Source organism: Temnothorax nylanderi, unplaced genomic scaffold (genome assembly GCF_030848795.1).
Source record: "Temnothorax nylanderi isolate EJ_2023f unplaced genomic scaffold, tnyl_v1.0 TNYL_tig0061_pilon, whole genome shotgun sequence".
Classification (NCBI taxonomy): Eukaryota; Metazoa; Arthropoda; class Insecta; order Hymenoptera; family Formicidae; genus Temnothorax; species Temnothorax nylanderi.
The window spans coordinates 73,746-92,958 of NW_027249123.1; the positions used below are offsets into that span (position 1 = coordinate 73,746).

General features: G+C 42.4%; 1 protein-coding gene and 1 long non-coding RNA gene across 8 annotated transcripts in view; one reads left to right on the forward strand and one right to left on the reverse strand.

Moving 5' to 3' along the window:
* Positions 1 to 10,460, reverse strand: part of LOC139773386 (uncharacterized) — a 28,557-nt gene extending 18,097 nt beyond the window's left edge. Inside the window, exon 1 of the long non-coding RNA XR_011718335.1 lies at positions 10,324 to 10,460. This is a non-coding gene — a long non-coding RNA (uncharacterized lncRNA). The remainder of the gene's footprint in view (positions 1 to 10,323) is intronic.
* Positions 3,478 to 19,213, forward strand: part of Serca (ATPase sarcoplasmic/endoplasmic reticulum Ca2+ transporting SERCA) — a 45,093-nt gene continuing 29,357 nt past the window's right edge. For 3 of the 7 annotated variants that reach the window (XM_071707804.1, XM_071707803.1, XM_071707797.1), the window contains exons 1-2: positions 3,478 to 3,772; positions 12,565 to 12,756. In XM_071707804.1, the coding sequence (XP_071563905.1) occupies positions 12,639 to 12,756 (118 nt within the window). In that variant the 5' untranslated portion in view covers positions 3,478 to 3,772; positions 12,565 to 12,638. Of the gene's footprint in view, positions 3,773 to 7,439; positions 7,654 to 10,586; positions 10,752 to 10,771; positions 11,417 to 12,564; positions 12,757 to 19,213 lie in introns of those variants that run through there. The other 4 variants (XM_071707798.1, XM_071707801.1, XM_071707802.1 and 1 more) reach the window with 4 other exon arrangements.

Sequence of the window (19,213 nt, forward strand, 5' to 3'; positions counted from 1 at the left end):
TGTCCCGAGCGAGATCTATTCTCATCTCCTTGTTTCGCAACGAAAGGTTTTTGACGAGTTCGCACATGTCAATCTGTTATTAATCACGGACGCCTTTCATCGCGGAGCAGACAGCAGACTTTCGTGTATTTTTTGCATATTTTGTTACCGATTATTCGTAATGAAATACGGTAGAACGCGTTTTATGTTACCAGAAGAGAATACATTTTAAAATCGCTATACTTAGTTCGCGCGCGTACGTAGTAAGGTTCAATTTTGAAAAATAAAAATTAATTTGAAAGATAATTTTCAAAATTGAAGTCTGATTTGCATGGAAAAAATTTACCTGTGATAACGATATGATCTCCGCAGTGTAAAACAATTTTAAGGACAGAAATTCAGGATATTTTTAGTGAAAAGTTATACAGAAAAATTAATTCATCGTTCTAAAAAAATATATTGAAACGAAAGGTAATTATATAGAAAAATAAAAATGGTTGTTTCATTTAATCATCTTTTTTATATCCTTGACCGAAAGCTTTTGAACTTTATGTATAGTTTTACCATTTTTCTCTCTCTTATATTACACATTATAAAAACCGTGATTAACAGGATTAGATAAATTGATACTGACGTCAGTGTCTCTATTATCCGAAATCTCGTTATATTCCACGGTATCAATATTTCGCCATTTTAAATCAAATCGAAATAGCTCGAGCCAAGCAATTATGTGCGGCAAGCTACGGCGCGGATTCTGACGTTGTCATTAAAGTGAAACTAGGACAGTATTTTGCTACTAAATACCGCGTACGGTGCCATTGTCTCATCATATTACGTTGCTGCCTCGTACAGCAATGCCCGTGCAATGCGATACCGGCGTGGCGTGCGCGAGATAACCGGAGGACTTGGCAAATTCGACGAGGCGCACGCGGCACGGCGCGGCGGCGTGGCGCGAGGGATATCTCACAGGCGCGAAACGCACGGCGAGAGTGCGGACGGGCACTCGTACATTAAATGTATTTGGGATTCGAGAAACGGGACGTTGACCCGACTCTTTATCCCGTATTCTCTTTCGCGTCTCTCAAGGTGTGCTTACACTTGGAATGTGCTCACTGCTCCATCGCTGCCGGGGGGCACGATAACTTGTTCGTTCATGCGATAGTGCATTTTTCCGAAAAAAAAAAAAATTATGAATCGCATTACATTATATATAATTCCAGCTATTAATGTTTTTAACTTCTATAAAAATGCACTTTCCAGTAAGTAATCCAATATTCCGGTCCAACGGTTCTCTTAAATTAATTATAGTAAATTAATTCCTTGTAAATTGATTTAAAAAATTGAAAATAAATTGACATATTATTCGTATGATAAAACATTATAAAAGACATCTTCCTTTATATATATAGATAGGATACGTTACACATTTTATGTTACACATGAACGTATTGATCTCAAACGGAAATATACGCCAATTACGTATTGGAAAACGTGCTTGTATTATAATCCCTGTGTGTGCATTATATCCTTGTATATGCATGTGTGTATGAATGTAGAAATTAAAAAACGATATTGATTAAAAGGGGTATAGATAAGAGGCTACTAATATCCCTAAAAGTGTTAAGTACACAGAATACGGGGCGGTTACGAGGAAAGATTGATGCTCGCGCCGAGAAACCTTGATCGCGTTAATGCGAAAGATGAAAACGGGATGGCCGAAGAACAAATTTCCCAACAGAATGCCCGCGGCGGATTGTCCTCGAAGATCTGCCTGATATCGCATTTGGATATCCGCCAATCGGTTATTTTCGTTCTTGAAGAAAACGCGAGCCTTGTATAATTCTAATAAGAATAATGCTTGAGAGCGCGGTCGAAGCGGAGTTATGTATTTATAGCTGAATCTAACGTGGTCGTTTATGGTAATTTTTTTATTTTAGCATATTTTTTATTTTCTTAAATTTCTGGCTGTAACGAAAGGATAGGCGTGTTGAAGGACTTTAAACTTCTACATATCTCGATGAGCAGTATTTTTAAAAATTATTATGTGATACGTGACATCATTATATTGACTACCAAAAAACTTCGCTATTTATATTTGCTATTTATATTTGCTCTGTTAGGAAATAATTTAGAAAATAATAACAACTATCTCGCCGAAAATAATATATTAGAAATCGTCCTAAGGTTTGAAAGCACGAACGATGGAAAATGACCGAGTTTATTCGGAGTAAATGATTAATTAGCTGAAGACTCTCGATATTAAAATTAACGAGTAACAAAGAGAAGTAAACTGTGAAAGTCAAACGCGGTTAGTTGTGCGTGAATTGACGCTATGTAATATTCAATTAATAATTTAACTATATAAATCGTACGTTTACCAACTATAAATCGTACCTTTATAAAATATAAATCGTACGTTTACAAACTATAAATCACACGTTTTGGCTCTACTTTGACCCATCTGCAGCGAAGCGATGATATAGATGAAATTAAATAATCTCAAGCTCTCCGAAAAGGATAAGGTGAGTATTTAAAAAATTGAATGTACAAAGAAAGTGTAAATTTCAAGAAGAAAAATCGGAAAAATTCTGCAATTATTCATAGTCCGCAAAATATTCGGACTAGAAATGAAAATGACTAATCCACGAAGAGACATGAAAGCTACTCACCAAACCAAGTTCAGAGAACGTAAAATTGACAAATTGAAACTCTGAAAAAGACAAAAACTTTATTTGGAGTACTCACATAATGGGTGCACTGAAAGTCATGCGGAACCTCCCTATATCGTACCGGAGAAGGACACCCGGGGGTTTTAGCCGGTAATAAGAGTCTGGCATAACCCTTGGCCTCTCCCCGGGCCGAGAGGATTTCCCCCGCGTTAAAAAAAAAGTATTCACATAATATAATATCATCCTTCAAGTATAAAACATTACAAAAGCGGCCTATAAACTCCAAGAAAAGAAGACTCTTCGGGGAACAATTACTTACGATATAACGTCATGCGTCTATATCTATCTACTTATCCATTTATTCTATAAATGTCCTGTTACTCTAAGAGAGAAAAGAAAAACATTCCATCTTTGTTATCTTAAGAAAAGAAAAGAAAAAAAATTCCCTTCTTTTTTTATTAGCTCCACCCTCTAGGGACCAACCTGCAGTGCCCGAAGGATCGCGGGAAACTATTTCGAGATTTCGATTTTCTCCTTATTGTTCCTTTAGTGAACCAGAGAGCCATTCTTCCGCATAGATCAGCACGCCGAAGTCCCCGATGATCGAAATACGGTGTATCTTTACGCGGCGTTTGGATCGGGCGGCACTGTCTCTCCTTCTCCCTCTCGCTCCCTCGGCTCTTCGAATTCGAAGGTTAAGCGTAAAAAAGCGACGACGACATCCACGACAGCCGCCGGGGCCACTGGCTTCCGGCCAGAGTTAGGCTTTCGTCGTCTCGCCACCAGGTAGCGATGGCTACGGACTATTTAAGCGAATTTCGCGGTCGCTCGGCGCTTCGTTTTGTTCAGCAGCGCAGGCGTTGCCCCCTTTTGAATGTTTGTTTGTTCCGCTTCCCTTTTACCGTCGCGCAAACGACTCTCCTGCACGTCGTAGAGGGCCCAGTCGAGAGCGGTGCGTCGACGTACGACAATGCGCACCGAGGAGTAGTGGATCGAAAAGAAAAAGAAGAAAGGGAGAAAAAGAAAAGGAGAGAGCAGTGTGAAAGGTTTTAAACGGGGGTGGTCCACACACCCCCGCAGCGCTTCCAAGTGCAAAAGTTGAAGGATTGAGGACAGAAGCACTGGTAAGTCCCCCCCACCCCTCGCCGCGCAACCATGGTGTGCAGTTGCATAGTGCTCTTCGTGTGACCACGCGTAGTGACGAAATCCTCCGTTTCCGGAGTGGAGAACGGAGCGGGAGAAGGGAGCGCAAGTGTAGTGACAGAGAAGCCAAGAAGGATTAGCCGTGAAGTATCGTATATTATTATCGTGATCAATTCTGAATTATCGTGAATAGGCCCTTCCTGATTCTCCATCGAAGGGCCGGGCTGCGTTTCCGGAGTGGAGAACGCAGCTCTATGGTGCATGAAAATTGCGAAATTTCGCGCGTCGAGACTTAATCGCAAAATTCAGAAATTCGTAAACGCGATAGTGGGTAATAGAAAGCCGCTCTTATCTTGACTTGGAGTGGCGGCAGCTCGATTACTTTTTAAATAGCGAACCAGGCGAGAGGGATATTATCTATCTCCATAATATTATTCCGCCCCGTAGTGAATCTCGGCCGTTATGGAACTTTGCGTATCAATCCTGGAACGTTTCCTTCGTCACGCAATATTCAGAGATCTAGGAAGTGCGTGTTTGCGAACAGAGTAACTTTTGAGAACAGAATAATTAACTTTATATATACCGTAGAAAAAATATATAGAATTATATAAACCACAAGTATAACAATTGTACGATTTAAAGGAAATCTTACATTTCCGTTAGAAATCATGTGATTTTTATATTATATTTGTTGTTCGTGTAATTTTATATTAATCTTAAATGGCTAGGTTAAGCTGGCATAAAAATCGCTAGAATATTAATTTTCAAAGCAGAATGTTTCAATAAATTTCAATAAACGTAAAATATCAAATAATTGGAACTAAAGGAAATGGTTCACATTATAAATTTTTATACTTGACGCAGATGTATCTCTCCGGTCTTGCTTTTACGTAAAACTTGCTTTTTTCGAGGTAGTGCCGCTTATAGAGAATTTCCATGAATATTTCATACGTGATATTGCATATTGCATTCGAAATGTATGAAAATAATAAGGCAAAATTGTATTAGAAAATATAATTCGTTATTATTTAAAGAAATATCATCAAAAAAATGTAATGATTATTGATACGACGTTATCAAATATGATTTTATCTCATTTTGGAGAAATAGGGAAAAATTCTTATTGGTATTACGTAATGAAAATTACGTTGAAACGAGCTCCGGTTCTGTTATATTACATATGCGTTGTTTTGGTGCGTGGCAATATAGGTATGCGGTTGCATAATAAGCGCTTACGAAGCGAAATCCTCGGATTAAAAGCTTGTCGTTTCGCGGGAAATAAAATATTTTAACGCGCCGTAACGCTCGCGCGGAAAGGTCGCGCATACGTAAAAACAGTTGGGCGTGCATTGGGAAAGTCAATAAAAAACACCGTAAAACCAGTTAATGTCCCCGATCACGCGTGAAACCGCGTAAAACCCGTGGACTCTTCGTCGACGAGCGCGAGAGCACAGTGCGTATTACGCGACCTATAATAACTAGAGCCAAGAATTCATTTTAGTTTTTGTAGGTCACCGCCACATTTTCGCGCGCTCGAGTAAAACAATTTTCGCGGACCGAGAAATTATCTCGACCCGACGACGTCGCGGTAATTTGTGCAATCCAAAACTATAATTAAACGCCCGTTATAAAACACCGGCCGGCGCGCGCGGGTCGCGCGCTGTGAGAGAGATATTCAATAAAAATAAATCCGCGCATTAATAAAAGATAACACGTGTCTACGTGTTTATTACATGTTAAGCTTCGTATTGCTTGGCAGACAATTTTTACGTTTTAAGCCCAGCGAGAGCGTTTTAAACCCAACGTTTTAACGCTTGATGCTTAGTAAAATTTTAATGCACAATACACGGAGTAGCCATTCATTGTTTTTTTTTTCTCTCGTGTACTTCCAGTCCTCTGAGTAATTTCTAGTCGCTTGTTATGCGCGCGTGCGACGCATTACTATTTATAAAAATTTCAAAGGCATTCTGTTATCTTTGGCGATGGGTCCGCGGCAGAAATACGTGATGGGTGATTTCATATCGTGGGGGAATGCGTTAATGCGTGCACCGTCCGCGACGTTCGGTCGGGGTATTGAAACGCGCGTTTGCGCGCTTGCATTGCCATATGGTACCACGTCACAATAGCATAACACAGGATATATCGACATTGCGCCTAACATTACAGGAAGTGATCTGTCGAGCGGTGAATAGGTCAAGTCAATATTGCAGTTAGCTTCTTCATAAAGCAACCAATTTTGTGATGAGAATTCGGAAATACGATGTGCCAAATGCGCTCGTTATTTTAATTAATTTTGCGGGCGATTTTAATTAATTTTATTAAGCGGCGCGTAACACCGGTCGCGATAAATCCGGCACGAGAAACCAATTCCTTAAAAGTGTAGCACCGATTTTTCAAGTCTGATATTGCTAAATTTTAATATTTTCAAAAGATTTGTTTTATTCTAAGAATTTTCAATCAACTAATTGAGACACAATCATTTACAAAGCGAATTATTTAGCGTAGCTGGGACAATCGGGTGCGCGACTTTTTACACAAACGCGACGGGATATCGGTTTCTTTCGAGAATGGACAATCCAACGGAGCGGATTACCTCATCCCGCATGCTTGTGTGAGGCATTCGTCACATATAATATCGGCGACCTCTACTTGTTTGCCAACAAGTGCACTGCGTTTCTTATCCCTTACGGCCATCCCATCCAACATGTTGCATCTCGTCTTCAAATAGATTCCGCCAGTCCACTCACTCAAATCGTGACCACGGGTCTGCTTCTCCCAGCTGCGCTTTTCGTGCTTTCCGTGCTTAAAATGGAACAAAATGTATGCTCGTGTCTCGCCAGAGGATCCAGCCCTTGTTACATAAAGGGGTCCAAACGTAATTTGTTTGATTTAAGTCTCGGACAGTAAGACCCCTAGTCTATCTTTTATCACTCTTTTGGCGTTGAAAATCTTTCCCGAGGCTTAAAATAAAAAGATTTTTATTGTTCAAGTACTATTCATATATTTATTTCGCGTTTTGAAGAGCTAGTTCCTTTTAGTCTGCGATATTATGCATTTAAATTGCAGAGCTGGATCCACGTATATCCCTACATTTGTGTTTGTCCCTCGATATTTTTCGTGGATATACGAGGAAGCTGATGCCTTACGCAATTAGATGAAAGCAATACAGATCAGTCATATGATCATGCTCAATCTCATACAACCTCAGTTGAGAAAGTAAAAATTCAGCGATCGTTGAATACTTAGTTTATAAAATAGATCCGAAACAAAGAAAAGCTTTTTAGAGAAAAAATTTGGTTTGTGATTAATAAAATCAAAACGATGAATGTGCTATAATTAAGAATTTTTACGGATAAAGAAATGTAACGTTTTCCAAAACATTCTCACCCCGCAGTAATAATCATTCTTACACAAACTAATCGAGAAACCACCTCAAGAGCGTGTCGTAGTCCTTGGCAGGACGCGCGGGACGGCGGCGACGCGCGATAGAGGAAGAGGAGGAGGAGGAGGAAGAGAAGGTGGCGATGCCGGAGATCGGGAGAGCGGCAGCTCCCCGAGCTGATCTCTGCCAAAATAATTAGGAAGCCGTCGTCGAAGACGTGCTAAAAACGTTCGCTCGGGCGCGCGCGATTTGGCCGGCTAGTCGCGTCCCGGGCGCTCGAGCGAGCTGGTCGTCCGGACAGTCGTCGACGTCCTCGGCAGAGAGCAGTCCGCAGCGGAGTGCCACCGCCGTACGGGGTGCCGCAGTACCGCGCGACCGGTCGCCGAGTCCGTGCCGTATCGCGCGGCGTGTGTATCTGCCCTTCGGCCCTCCGAGGCCCTTGCGACCCGTCGTCGGAGGGGGATAGTCAGCGACGACAGGGTTAGTTTTGCCACCCGCGATTTCTCAATCCTGCCCCCCCGCCACGGGCTCTCGCCCTGTCGAACAAGGGAATAAACGAGGCTCCTTTTGTTTTGTCGTTATGACACTAACGACGCGATTGTAACTGACGTAACAGTGGCCAGTGAGTTAATCTGGCGAAAGCGTCGAAATGACGAGTGGTCGCGCCTGTCGATCAGAAAGTACATGATTGTGAAAAATTATATGAGCTCCGTTATGATTCTCGCAGCTTATGCTGATCTGTCGCGATATAGTCGCGATTTAAAAAAGCCTTAGCTTAAAACTTTGAATCTGCATTTAATTATCTCAAAGAATTTAATTAAAAACTGTGTTTTTAATTAAAACACTTGGAAAATCCCTGTCCGCGATGGAAAACCAATGTTGAGACAGGGGGTTCCGCGGCGCTGGTCGCGCGTTCTTCGTTTCGATTACGTTGCCTCCGGATTTGTATGCCGCTCTCGGAGTGTGAATGAGCGCACACGAGGATCCCATATCCCTTTGGAGACGTATGTGACGTGTGTAATTAACCGCTTGTCAGCATTTTAGCGGAATTGTTTCGCCCTGGCCGCGTTTTCCAGCTGTCAACGTTGACGCGCGATGATTACAGGGCGTATCGCGGGGAATTGGATACGACGTGTTTAATTAATTACTCAGCCCGGCACTTCGGCGGGCTCTTCGTTCCCGGACGTGCTGTCTTATTAAACTTACGAAACGACGCAGGTGATCGACCTATATATCGTATAAGCTAAGCGGGACCTTATGGGAATCACACACGTGACATTCCGTTGACATCGCAAACGCCTATAAGGTTCGATATCTAATGTCCATTTCTATAGCAATGCAGATTAACTTACCTTTTATCTTCTTCTAATTGTTAGGCCAGAAAAAGACAAAAAGTAAGTTAAACTGAGATTAAAGTTAATCTGCGTTGATAGAGATGGACATTAAGAGACACGTTATAGAAGCCACGCAACAATTCAATATTTTTTTTGTCAATATATCAATCGCGTTGTCTTAATTTTAATTCGTAGAAACATTTCCAATCGCAGAAAGATAGCGTGAGTAATTATCCGTGTAACTCACGGATAATTACCCGCTCGTTAATAATTGTTATACAGCTGAACGTGCTGTCTCGGCGACGCAAACTCGTGCGGAAAATTAAACGTTCGATATAATTACAGGAGATTATAGAAATGTTCCAATGTTTTAAGCTTCAAGCTTCCGTATCTAAAAAATACAGTTTTAAGTTATCGGAAAGAATTATCGCAACGCGTCGGGATTCAATACACGCGAGGCATGTTACTAATCCCTTCGAATAACGATGAAACGTCCTTTCGGCTTTTTCGCGTCCAAAGTCCAAGGAGTGTATAAAGTATAGCTAAACAATGTCTGAAATATCCGGGGGCTTTTAGACGCATTTCAGACATCTCTTGGAGCCCCGCCAGCGAGATCTTCAGGCGCTCTTCGTTCCGCCGCGAATTTGCGAGTTAATAAGGGAAGTTAACGTCCAATGATCGCGCGACGGTGGAGAGCGCCGGTTTAGAATCAGTCGCGAGAGTTACGAGCGGGTGCGTTTAAACCGTTCGCCAGAGCGGGTGCTCGTATAAATGTCTCGCGGAAGGCACGAGGCAGAGGAATTTCGCGGAACGTCGGAGGCCGTGAAAACGACCTTGGGAATAAAAGCACGAGGTGCCGAGGCTCGTCGGATAGATTCAAAGATCGCGTGTGTGCTCAAAGTTTCCAGTTGACTCGACGGCGAAACAATTTCCGATAATTTCGTCATCCCGATCTTTCCCCTCGACAAGGTCGTGCCTGGCACCTTTGAACTTGACTCGAATTTTAGAATCGCGTCGCGTTCGATCGAGCGAGAGAGGTCTGGAATTCAATTGAAAAGGGAACGTGCGTCTTGGTGCGCGCGTCCCTGCATTTCTCCTCTTATCATCCTGCACTTTTGGCGCAATTCATTATACTTGTTTATGTCGCGCAAGTATAAATAATAATTTTATCATGTGAAATGAATAATTTTACGCTGGTATTCATAATGCGGGCCGTCCGTTTGGATTGAGTTAATTTAATTAACATTTCGTTTCTCGGCAAAATGAGATATTCGAGCTGTCTGTTTTGTTGCGAAGTAAAAAACCAGCTGGACCGCGTCGCGCGCGATATGCGTGCGTAAGAGATTCGAAATAGCTGTAAAAAAAAAAAGAAAAAGAGAACTAGCGGAAAAGTGTATTTTCGGAAACCTCGTTACCCTCCGCGGCGCGCTCGCTCGCAGCGATTCCCTCGCGAAGAATCGCCCTTCGCGAAACAAATAATTCGGCGAGCGGGTTAAGGATTCGTCGCCGCGCGAGATCGCGTCGTCGGTCAACAATCGTACACGCGCGGTCGCCGCCGACGCGCGACGTCGCGGTTACGTAAGGGAAAACACACCGTGCGCGGTCGGGTCCCGTCGTGTGCCGGACGGCCGTCTTAAAATACGCGCCAAGGAAATAGCCTAGCAGAAGCCCGAAAATAGCCGCTCACCACGTCACGCGCCGCTCGGCCAATGGCGTCGCTCCACATGCTCGCTGTCCGCGAGACGCGCGGCGACGCGTGTCGCCGGCGCGGCGCCGCGCCGCCGTTCGCCGGGACGCCGCGCTCGCGCTTACTCACCGGCGTCCCCGGAAACGGCCGTGGCGGCAACGAGAGCGTCCGGGCATCCGATTAATCGTCCAACGATCGACCGCCGTCAGACTCCGCGGCTGGGAATTGCTGGGAATAGCGGGAACGCTGGGAATCGCGATCCGTCGTGGCGCGCGTCAACTGCGGAGTACTGCGACGGCGCGCGCGTCGCCGGCGCCGCGCGCCGCCAGGCGGCGCTGGCGCTCGCGCGATGATTCGCCCGATTCGCGGTGTCAGTCTCGCGGAAGCGGAGGTCAGGTTGGCAGTCGTTCGCGCTGGTCACATCTCGTCCGGGGAAAATGACGTGCGTCCCGTGCATCCGCGCCTCGTGATAACCCGCGCGTGCAGCAACCGATCCCCAGCCAGCAACGGATTCCCAGGCGGCAACAGCAACGCTCCCCGCGGTAGACTCCGCTTCGGCACGTTTCGCCACCTTTTTTCCTCCCTTCGTCGCTTGCGCGCGCGCGCGCGCCTGAGTGTGTAAGAAAGAGAGAGAAAGAGGGACAGACGGGTTTGCGCCGAGTTTACTCCGAGTACTCCGACAGTGAAACGTGAAGTTCGTCGGAAGTTTCGTCGTGGATAAGCACGCGCGCCGCCGCCACCGCCACCGCCACCGCCACCGCCGCCGCCGTCGCCGCTCGTCGCTCCGCACGGCTAACCTAAATATCCGGCGGCCGTAACACAATTTTCTCTCTCTATCTCTTTTTTTCCCTTCCTCTCCTTCGTCTCCTCTCTCCGTCCTTCTCGCCGCCCGCTGACACGTCGGCGTCATCGACGGGCAAGTCGTGCCCGTCAACGCGACGTCAACGCCGCGAGTCACGGAAGAACCTCGGCGAGGAAATACCGTAGCGGGCCGTCCGCGAGTGCATGTCGGCGCGCGGACACGTCGCGCACCGAACAGTGAGTCAAAACCGCGGTGGTGTGCGCGCCGCGCTTCTTCCGCCGTCCTCGTTCCCGTTCCCGTCGCCGTCGGCCCGTCCTCGTCGCCGTCGCCGTCGTCACGCGGACCCACCGTCGCGTTTCGTAATTTCGCACGGAGGCGGAGCACCGTGGGACAGTCCCCTGCGTCTCGACGACACCTTCGGTAGTTGAAGTTTATTTTATTCTTCTCTCTGTCTCTCTCTCTCTCCCTCTCTCTCTCTCTTTCTCGCTTTCTCGCTCTGTCTCTGTCTCTCTCTTTCTCGCTTCTTCCACCGCGTCCGTTTCCACAGCACTTACGTGGTACGCGTGGATGAATTTCTTACGTGGCGAGCTCTCAGTGGATTTCCCAATCCGCAAAGTTTAGCGTCTCTAGTGATTTTTTTGTCAGGACACGTCGCGCGGTGTCAAAGCCCCTTCTTCTTCCTCCCGCGCTCCGTTTAGCTGGCAGTGTATAATGTGGCTGGGAGTATGTTCTAGAGAGATATATATATCGCGAGGAATATCGGCTGGAGAATTAATTTTCCACCTCTCTGATCGAGAATTTTATATAAGTTGAGAGAGAGAAGTGCGATCTCGTTGTTTCATGCTAAATGTAATTTATCTGAACTTGTGTATGCATGTGTCTTATCAGGATTATATTTGCATAAATTGTGGGAAAAATATTGAAATCTATGCGAGAGTGACTTATAAATTTTGTTATTTGTGAAGGATAACGTTTGAGAGGTATCTAGGTAATTGAAAACGTGAATTCTTTGTGACTTGTAGAACAATGTTTTTAAAATGTAGAGGTAACTTCAACCTTGCACAATTCGACTCTTCGTACGTGTTTAAGGCCGTCATATTTCATCATTAACAATGTACAGTAAATAATACGAGTAATTGCTAATAGATAAGAAAATTTAATATAGATCTTCTAAAAAAGAAATGATGTTTAATTCTGTGGATATTCTAAAAAGAATGATTTGTTTTCTTCAATTTTTTGTCTCGTGACTTTGCAAGCGGATGACAATCCTGTATGCTTGAAACATTTGGCAGCCTTGAATACAGTACGAATTGAGTATAGCGTTTAGAATAGTTCCTTTGACAGCATTCATTAGTTTAATCAGTTTTTCAACCGTTTCATTCGGAATGAATGAGCCTCTCATTAAAGCTCACTCGTATAATTCGTGCTATTTTTTTTTTACCCCGCTGAAAGTTTATTTACATTGGAAGCAATTCTTTAACCGTGTATTCCGCTCTGTTAGTCTCTGTATTATTTTCAGTAGGCATGGCCGAACATTTTGTCTAACAAACAATACCGTTTACTTTCAGAAATTGTTAGTGTGAATGAACGTACACGATCACTGAGAGGATAACATTGGTGAAGCATCTACGAAGCAGTAACCATGGAGGACGCCCATTGTAAAACTGTGGAAGAAGTGGTAAATTACTTCAACGTCGATCCTGACCAGGGATTGAGTCCCGATCAAGTCAAGAGGAACCAGGAGAAGTATGGTCTCAACGGTAAGTAATTCGTTTTCTTTTTTTTTTTGTACACATTAGGCGTTCTCGATAGATTCGTGGATTATTCGTTCGCGTATCCGTCAACTCGAGCAATTTGCTCGTGTCCAAGAAGCCCATTCTCTTAATGTCATATAAATTGATGTTGCCTGTAAAATATTCATGATCCGCGTTTGAGTTCGATTAAGCTCGATTAATAAAATAAAATCAAGTTAGTGAAAGGAGAAACCGTATATTTTCATTATTTACTCCAGCTTGTGGGAGGGATCAAACTCTTTAATATGCAATCGCACGTGGACTTGTACAATGACGTTTTAGAATTGTCGCCGTTCCAAGTCGTTTCCTTTCAAGTTTCCTTATCAGCGCTGAGACGGCTGTATGTTCTTTTGGATTTAATCACCCTGCAATTAAATTCTAAATCAACTTTTCGCCACTAAGTGCACTTAAAACCTACACAAACGTAAGGCTTTTATTGTCAATTAGCAACACGGTTCTCCAATCGCGCTCGTGTTTAATCAAGAAGGAGAAATCTGCTACAGATCGCTCCGAGGAGGGGAGGGGAAAGGCGCGACGGTGGCCGCGGGGGGTGCCCTGTAGATATTTGCGCATTATTGCGCGTAACACGCGCGGCCACGGAAGCGCGATATCATCGTGGCGCTCGCGGAAATAACGCGCGTTTATTCGCCGCCGGCCGCGGTGCGAAGCACCGGATAAAAGTGCCCTTATCAGCCTGATACGTCGTCGTGCGTGCCACGCGTGTTGCTTGTCCCCACCATCGGCACCGGGGTTACCACCGCCAGCTACCGTATCCATCGCCTCCTCATACCACGTGTTCGCAACCGTAGTTTTCTCGCAATAATGATTACGCATGTGTCGTTTGCTTCCGATAGGATGGTCTTCGTCTCCGCCGTTTCGCCGTTCGTACACCTGAAACGTTACTGTGATGTGTGCAGAGTATCTTTTTCCATCCAACGCGTAATCTATACAATATATAAAGACTCGAAATGAGAAATTGGTGCTTGCTCGTCACCTTTGATCTATGTCCCAGGTAGTAATTTATTATCATTAAAATGTCTCCTCTGTTATAGCCACGTGTTTGCCAGGGGATTATTTGTATATCTATATATTTCGCGAGATTAAATCACCATTTACCAGAACCGCCGTGTAGTTATTTGCATGTGGATCTGGTTTCCACGTATCACTTTATTTCGAAGAGACTGGCTTATGACCTGTGTATCTGTCGATGGTTTACAATAATGTAATTGGGTAAATCATCGACGTTCCAATTTCCGTCATCGACAAACCGCTTGATTGAATCGCCATCGCACGTATGTATTTCAGGAGACACCTGGAATTATTCTGACGTCGAAGATTCAATCGCGCTTGAGAAATAATGTCTTGCGATAGCATCGGAACTTAATCTCCCTCGATAACGCGTGATTAATTAACACGTCAATGAATCATGACAAGTATCCTATATTGTGATAAGAAACTTGTTGTTTTGAAAAACTTTTCATTATACATCTATAATTTTCACTATATCTAAAAATTATTTAAAAAATTATAAAACTTGAGAACTGCATTAAATATTCAAATAAATTTTTATTCTTTCCTTTTCTTTCTTTCTATTCAACATATGTAATAAATAACTTGAAAGTAAAAACAGAGCAAAGGTTGCAAAATTTTATAGAAACTGCCTTATAATCGGGTTAACATAGAAATCAAATTCTCATTTCGTTTTGTACGTTACAATACAATAAATTGCGACCATGTGTGCTCCGACTTATTCCTCAATCTCGCGGAATAAGACACGCTGTAGAGAATATATTTGTGATCGAATACCGATAGATTCTGTGGTCGAATTAAACTAGGATTGCTGAAGCGGCACACATAGTTGATTGAGCGAAATGTCAGCACCGTTGCACCCCACGCTTTGTAACTCCTGTCGATTTAACGCCAGCAAAATTAATCCCCTTCGGTGATCGCGCGGTCCGAGGAAGAGGAGGAGCGCGCAGCCGCGCACGTGTCTCGAACGGTTTATTTTCACAGGTTAACGCTTGTCGAAATACCGGACGTTCTCCTCCCAGTTTCGAGCTAGGAGGTCGAGCCTTGAGAATCTGCCGAGATGAATTATCGGCCGAATTGCCTTATCGCGCGTTACGCTTATCCGCTCCACAGCAAGATTTCCGTGTGAGAAGACAAAGCAAGTCGTGAGCGCTCTCGGCTCTCATTGCATCTCGAAATAAAAATGGGACATCGCTTTCTGGATCCTCGATCCTGATTCTCTCATGCCCGGTCTACAATGGGTGTTGTAAGTCGTGAGTCGTAAGAATTGACCAATCACAGTCCATTATTCTCCTTGCGGTCGAAGAATAATGAACTGTGATAGGCCAATTCTTACGACTTACGACTTACAACACTCATTGTAGACCGGGCCTTACGAGTTTCGCCTCTGCCGAGCGAATTGCAAAAATTACGAGGAAGGAAGAAGTGACAGTTACTCCATGTTACTAGGGAATGTTTATTATTAGTTCTAATGCAGTTTGTGATGTGTTGATTGTATCCGTCGTCTTTGAGAAGTGCATAATCGCGCGCGTACATGCACGGGCACCACCCGGGGATTTCGGGGCTATTCGCGTGTATATACGCGATAAACATTACGCGGGGATTACGGCGCAGCTACAAAATAGGCGAGTGCGCGTCGAAGTATCGTCTTTCGTTTACAAAAATAAAATACAGCGAGCACAACAAGTCTGCCCGTGGAGTCGAATATTATAGTTAGACGTTATCTGGCGTGTCCCGCCGCTATTTCGACGCTCCTCCGAAGCGCTCCGAATCCGTGATACAATTGTTTTAAATAACACGTGGTGTCCCGGCTCCTTTCCGCACCTGTGAATTTTTCTCGGCTGAAATGATCAGAAGCGTAGGTCGTCGCAATTAAATTTTCAGTCTTAAGCATCGTGAGACGATCCGCTTTAAAATTTTATTAGAGTTCACCTATAATTGAAATTGAAGAGCTTTATGAGACTTTAACCCTTCACAGGCTTGTAGTTTGTGAAATAGAACTCGTCGGTGTTCCAATTTTTTTCATAGTTTTTAGAATATCGAAGTCCAGGAAAAAGTCCAGTAATTTTATTGACGACACGTTCCGAGATATATTAATCATACATACTAGGCTATAATTACGCGGCTATAATCGCTGTATTTTATTCTCACGGAAATGTGAAAAATCCTGCAGAGATACCGCTCGATAATCGATGACGTTACCAACTTGTAGCAAAACTCGTTTTTATGCGTAGTAATATGATAATGATAAATTGGGTCTGTAAATGTGTGTTTGTCAAAATGCACATTCTCTAATAAAATTGACGCCTTCTTCCTGATAGAATCAGGTTTTCTCTAATTTTAGCTGTTATAAAAATTGTTTCACATTATTATTATTTGTCGTATTGCTCGATTACTGATAAAAGTATGAAATGTCATGAGCGTTATTAATTAGTTCTTTTAATTACGATCGAATAATCGATACAAAATCATATGCATCATATTTGTTACGTATAGAACATTAAATAACGGAATAACATCTTTCTTGCAGCGTGAAATTAATCGTATTAATACGTTCGTGCCAATATGCCACGCATTAAGCGATCTTAAGTTTAATTTTGAAAATTACCTGAATGCGGCTGAGAGGAATAGGCGCCCGTAATAATACTTTAAGGCTAAGGTTCAGATCGATCCGGTAATGCCGCTGTTGCGAGTTTGATGGATAGCGTAACTCAATTGCACGTGGGCGAGCGTTGCGTTTGGCAGGCTGCATGCAACCTGATGGCCGACGTTAATTGCGTCAAGAAGAACAAAATAAAATATAATTTTATTCAGGATACATTCGTGACCGAAGTCAGTTTCTCCTGATTCGGAAGATTTTGAAGCATTAGCTTAGTGCGCGTAAAATGCAGTACTTATTCGAAAAATTGGAGCGCGAGAGAACGAGCTTTTCTATCAAGCAAAAGGTCTTGTTACAGTTAACTATTATTATATATATATATGTATATATCACGAGAAGATAGTTTAATTCTTGCGTTAATTTAAATTTAATTGAAGGAGCGAAACGTTAATTAAAGATCCAACATAAAAGCGAGAGATAAAATTGGGAAGGAAGAACTCGGCAGACGAGAATATCGCGATAATTTCGCTTATAATGGTTTGAAATCTGGATATTACAGAAACGTTACGTGCTTATTTTCATGTAGTTTTAAAGATAAAATTAGAAACCAAATTGTGAAATATAATTGATCGAAGATATGGTTTACACTGACATCGTAGGAAAGGAGCTTTGGACATCTGCCTCAAGAGAGTGCTATCTTTTATGGAGACTTTTGTTATGATTTTCATCGGATAAGTATAATAAACGTAGGCAGAGACTTTGCACGCATTATGATAAACGGATATCGTTGCGTAACGCAGATGAGGCCATCTAAATCGTAATGAACGCTTTATTTATAGGCGTTACTTTTTTCGTTTTCCGACATTGCTGTTTGCACTCGGAGAGAATTTTGTATCATTACATAATCTAATACGAAACGAGAGACAAATATCATTCATTGTCGATAGATAAACTTAACTAATCTATGTTTTAAATATGCCTATTTATGAAAAACAAAATCTATTTATTTATCTGGGTTCTTAACATCATTCTTTTAATAATTTTCGCAGAAACGTTAAGCGCGAGCGAACAAGGAGGAAAGAAATTTCTCTTAAAGAAGAAAGGAAATTAAAAATAGGATAGTGTGTTCTGTTATCAAATTATTTATCAGAAATACACTTCTAATATGATAATAATTTTCCATTTATCCAATTATCTTCCAAGATAAATTGCAGCGCGCAGATTTCCATTGAAATTCATTATTAACAACTTAATCAACAATTAATTTATTGTTACAAAATGCTTTTTAAACTGTAATTGGTTTTTATTCTTTTTGAACGTATCATTTGTGTATCCTTGTTCATTTTCTCAGTGGAAAATTTTATTTTCAGAAGCATCCACTATCAGTAGTATGAATCAATTTAGAACTGATTACTCATTAAACTGATATATCGCTCGTTCAAGATTCCCATTGTTTAATGTTTTCTTATTTGCATATTAAAATGACATGGTTATCGGTTCAGCATAAATCAGTCTTGATACAATCAGAAGGATCCGTGTCTGAAGTCTGAAGTCGTGCTAATCGGCCCAGAAAATTATCATTATCCGCATAAATACTACGCGCGATTGACGTCCGATGAACATCCTCAGAGATTCACATCGATGACGTCAATCCTTATTGGATTATGATTTGTATTTTCGCAGGAAAAGCGCGCAAACGGACGTCAGTAGGTACGCGATATTCGGTGAACGTTATCACATTGAACGTACGTGTATCGCGACTGCTCGTGTTTGCACCCGTTCAAAGGTAAACAAATTGTAGCTAGTTACACAGAGCGATCCCACTAACTCGCTTTTATCAAGATGCGGCCGAGGAGAATTTCTCGACGAATAATCGCGCGGTAGACCGCACGCTACAGCGATAAAATGTCGTCGCCCACATAAATTTGCATTACATCAGCCCCGGGAAGAAGCTCCCCGACTTCTCCGAGACCGAGAACTCGGCCACTATGTAATCGCGTCTGCACCTTGCAATAAATACCAAGAGTAAACCCGCCGGGGAAAAATTTCCATTTACACTAATTCGCACTAATCCTCGATCGCGTATCTCAAAATCGTATTCTTACGTATACGAATTCCTATACGTATTCAACATAAATTTTTTATGCATAGCTTTCAACTTTCGGTTCTTAATCGTCTATTATCGATTTTTTTCTTAATATTAAATTCGCAATCTTTAACTTATCATAAGCTGAAAAGCGTACATTTATTAAAAATGCAGATATTGAGTAATTATTAAACTCATTTGTTAAAAATGTTAATCGACGATATATAAAATAAACGATCTCATGGATAATATAAGCTCAAATAAATTGTTTCGGTGTTGTGCCGAATAAAATGCCTGTAATGTGAGTTGCACATATAAAAGAAAATATACATATATATTATATAATTTACAGATTTATTCGCTAATAGACTTTACATTAGAATCTATTTATAGTCAAGATTATAAACTACGCTATAGTCTCAATTATTAAAATTTTCCAAAATCAGTCGAGACATAAGTTTTTAATTCCTACAAATAATATCTCAAACGCAGAAGATAAAATTTATAATTTGGAGAGTGAGAGAGAGGATGGACACCTATTCTAACGACGTTGCTCAGCCCGTCTTGAACCGAAATTGCTAAAGATCTTGATTGACCGATTGTGTACGTCTTCGTCAGTAATTGGACACTGTGAAAATCGATTTCTCTTACTACTTTCTCAAGCCCTATATGATCTCACTGACTCATAAGTAATGATTTCCGTTTAATAA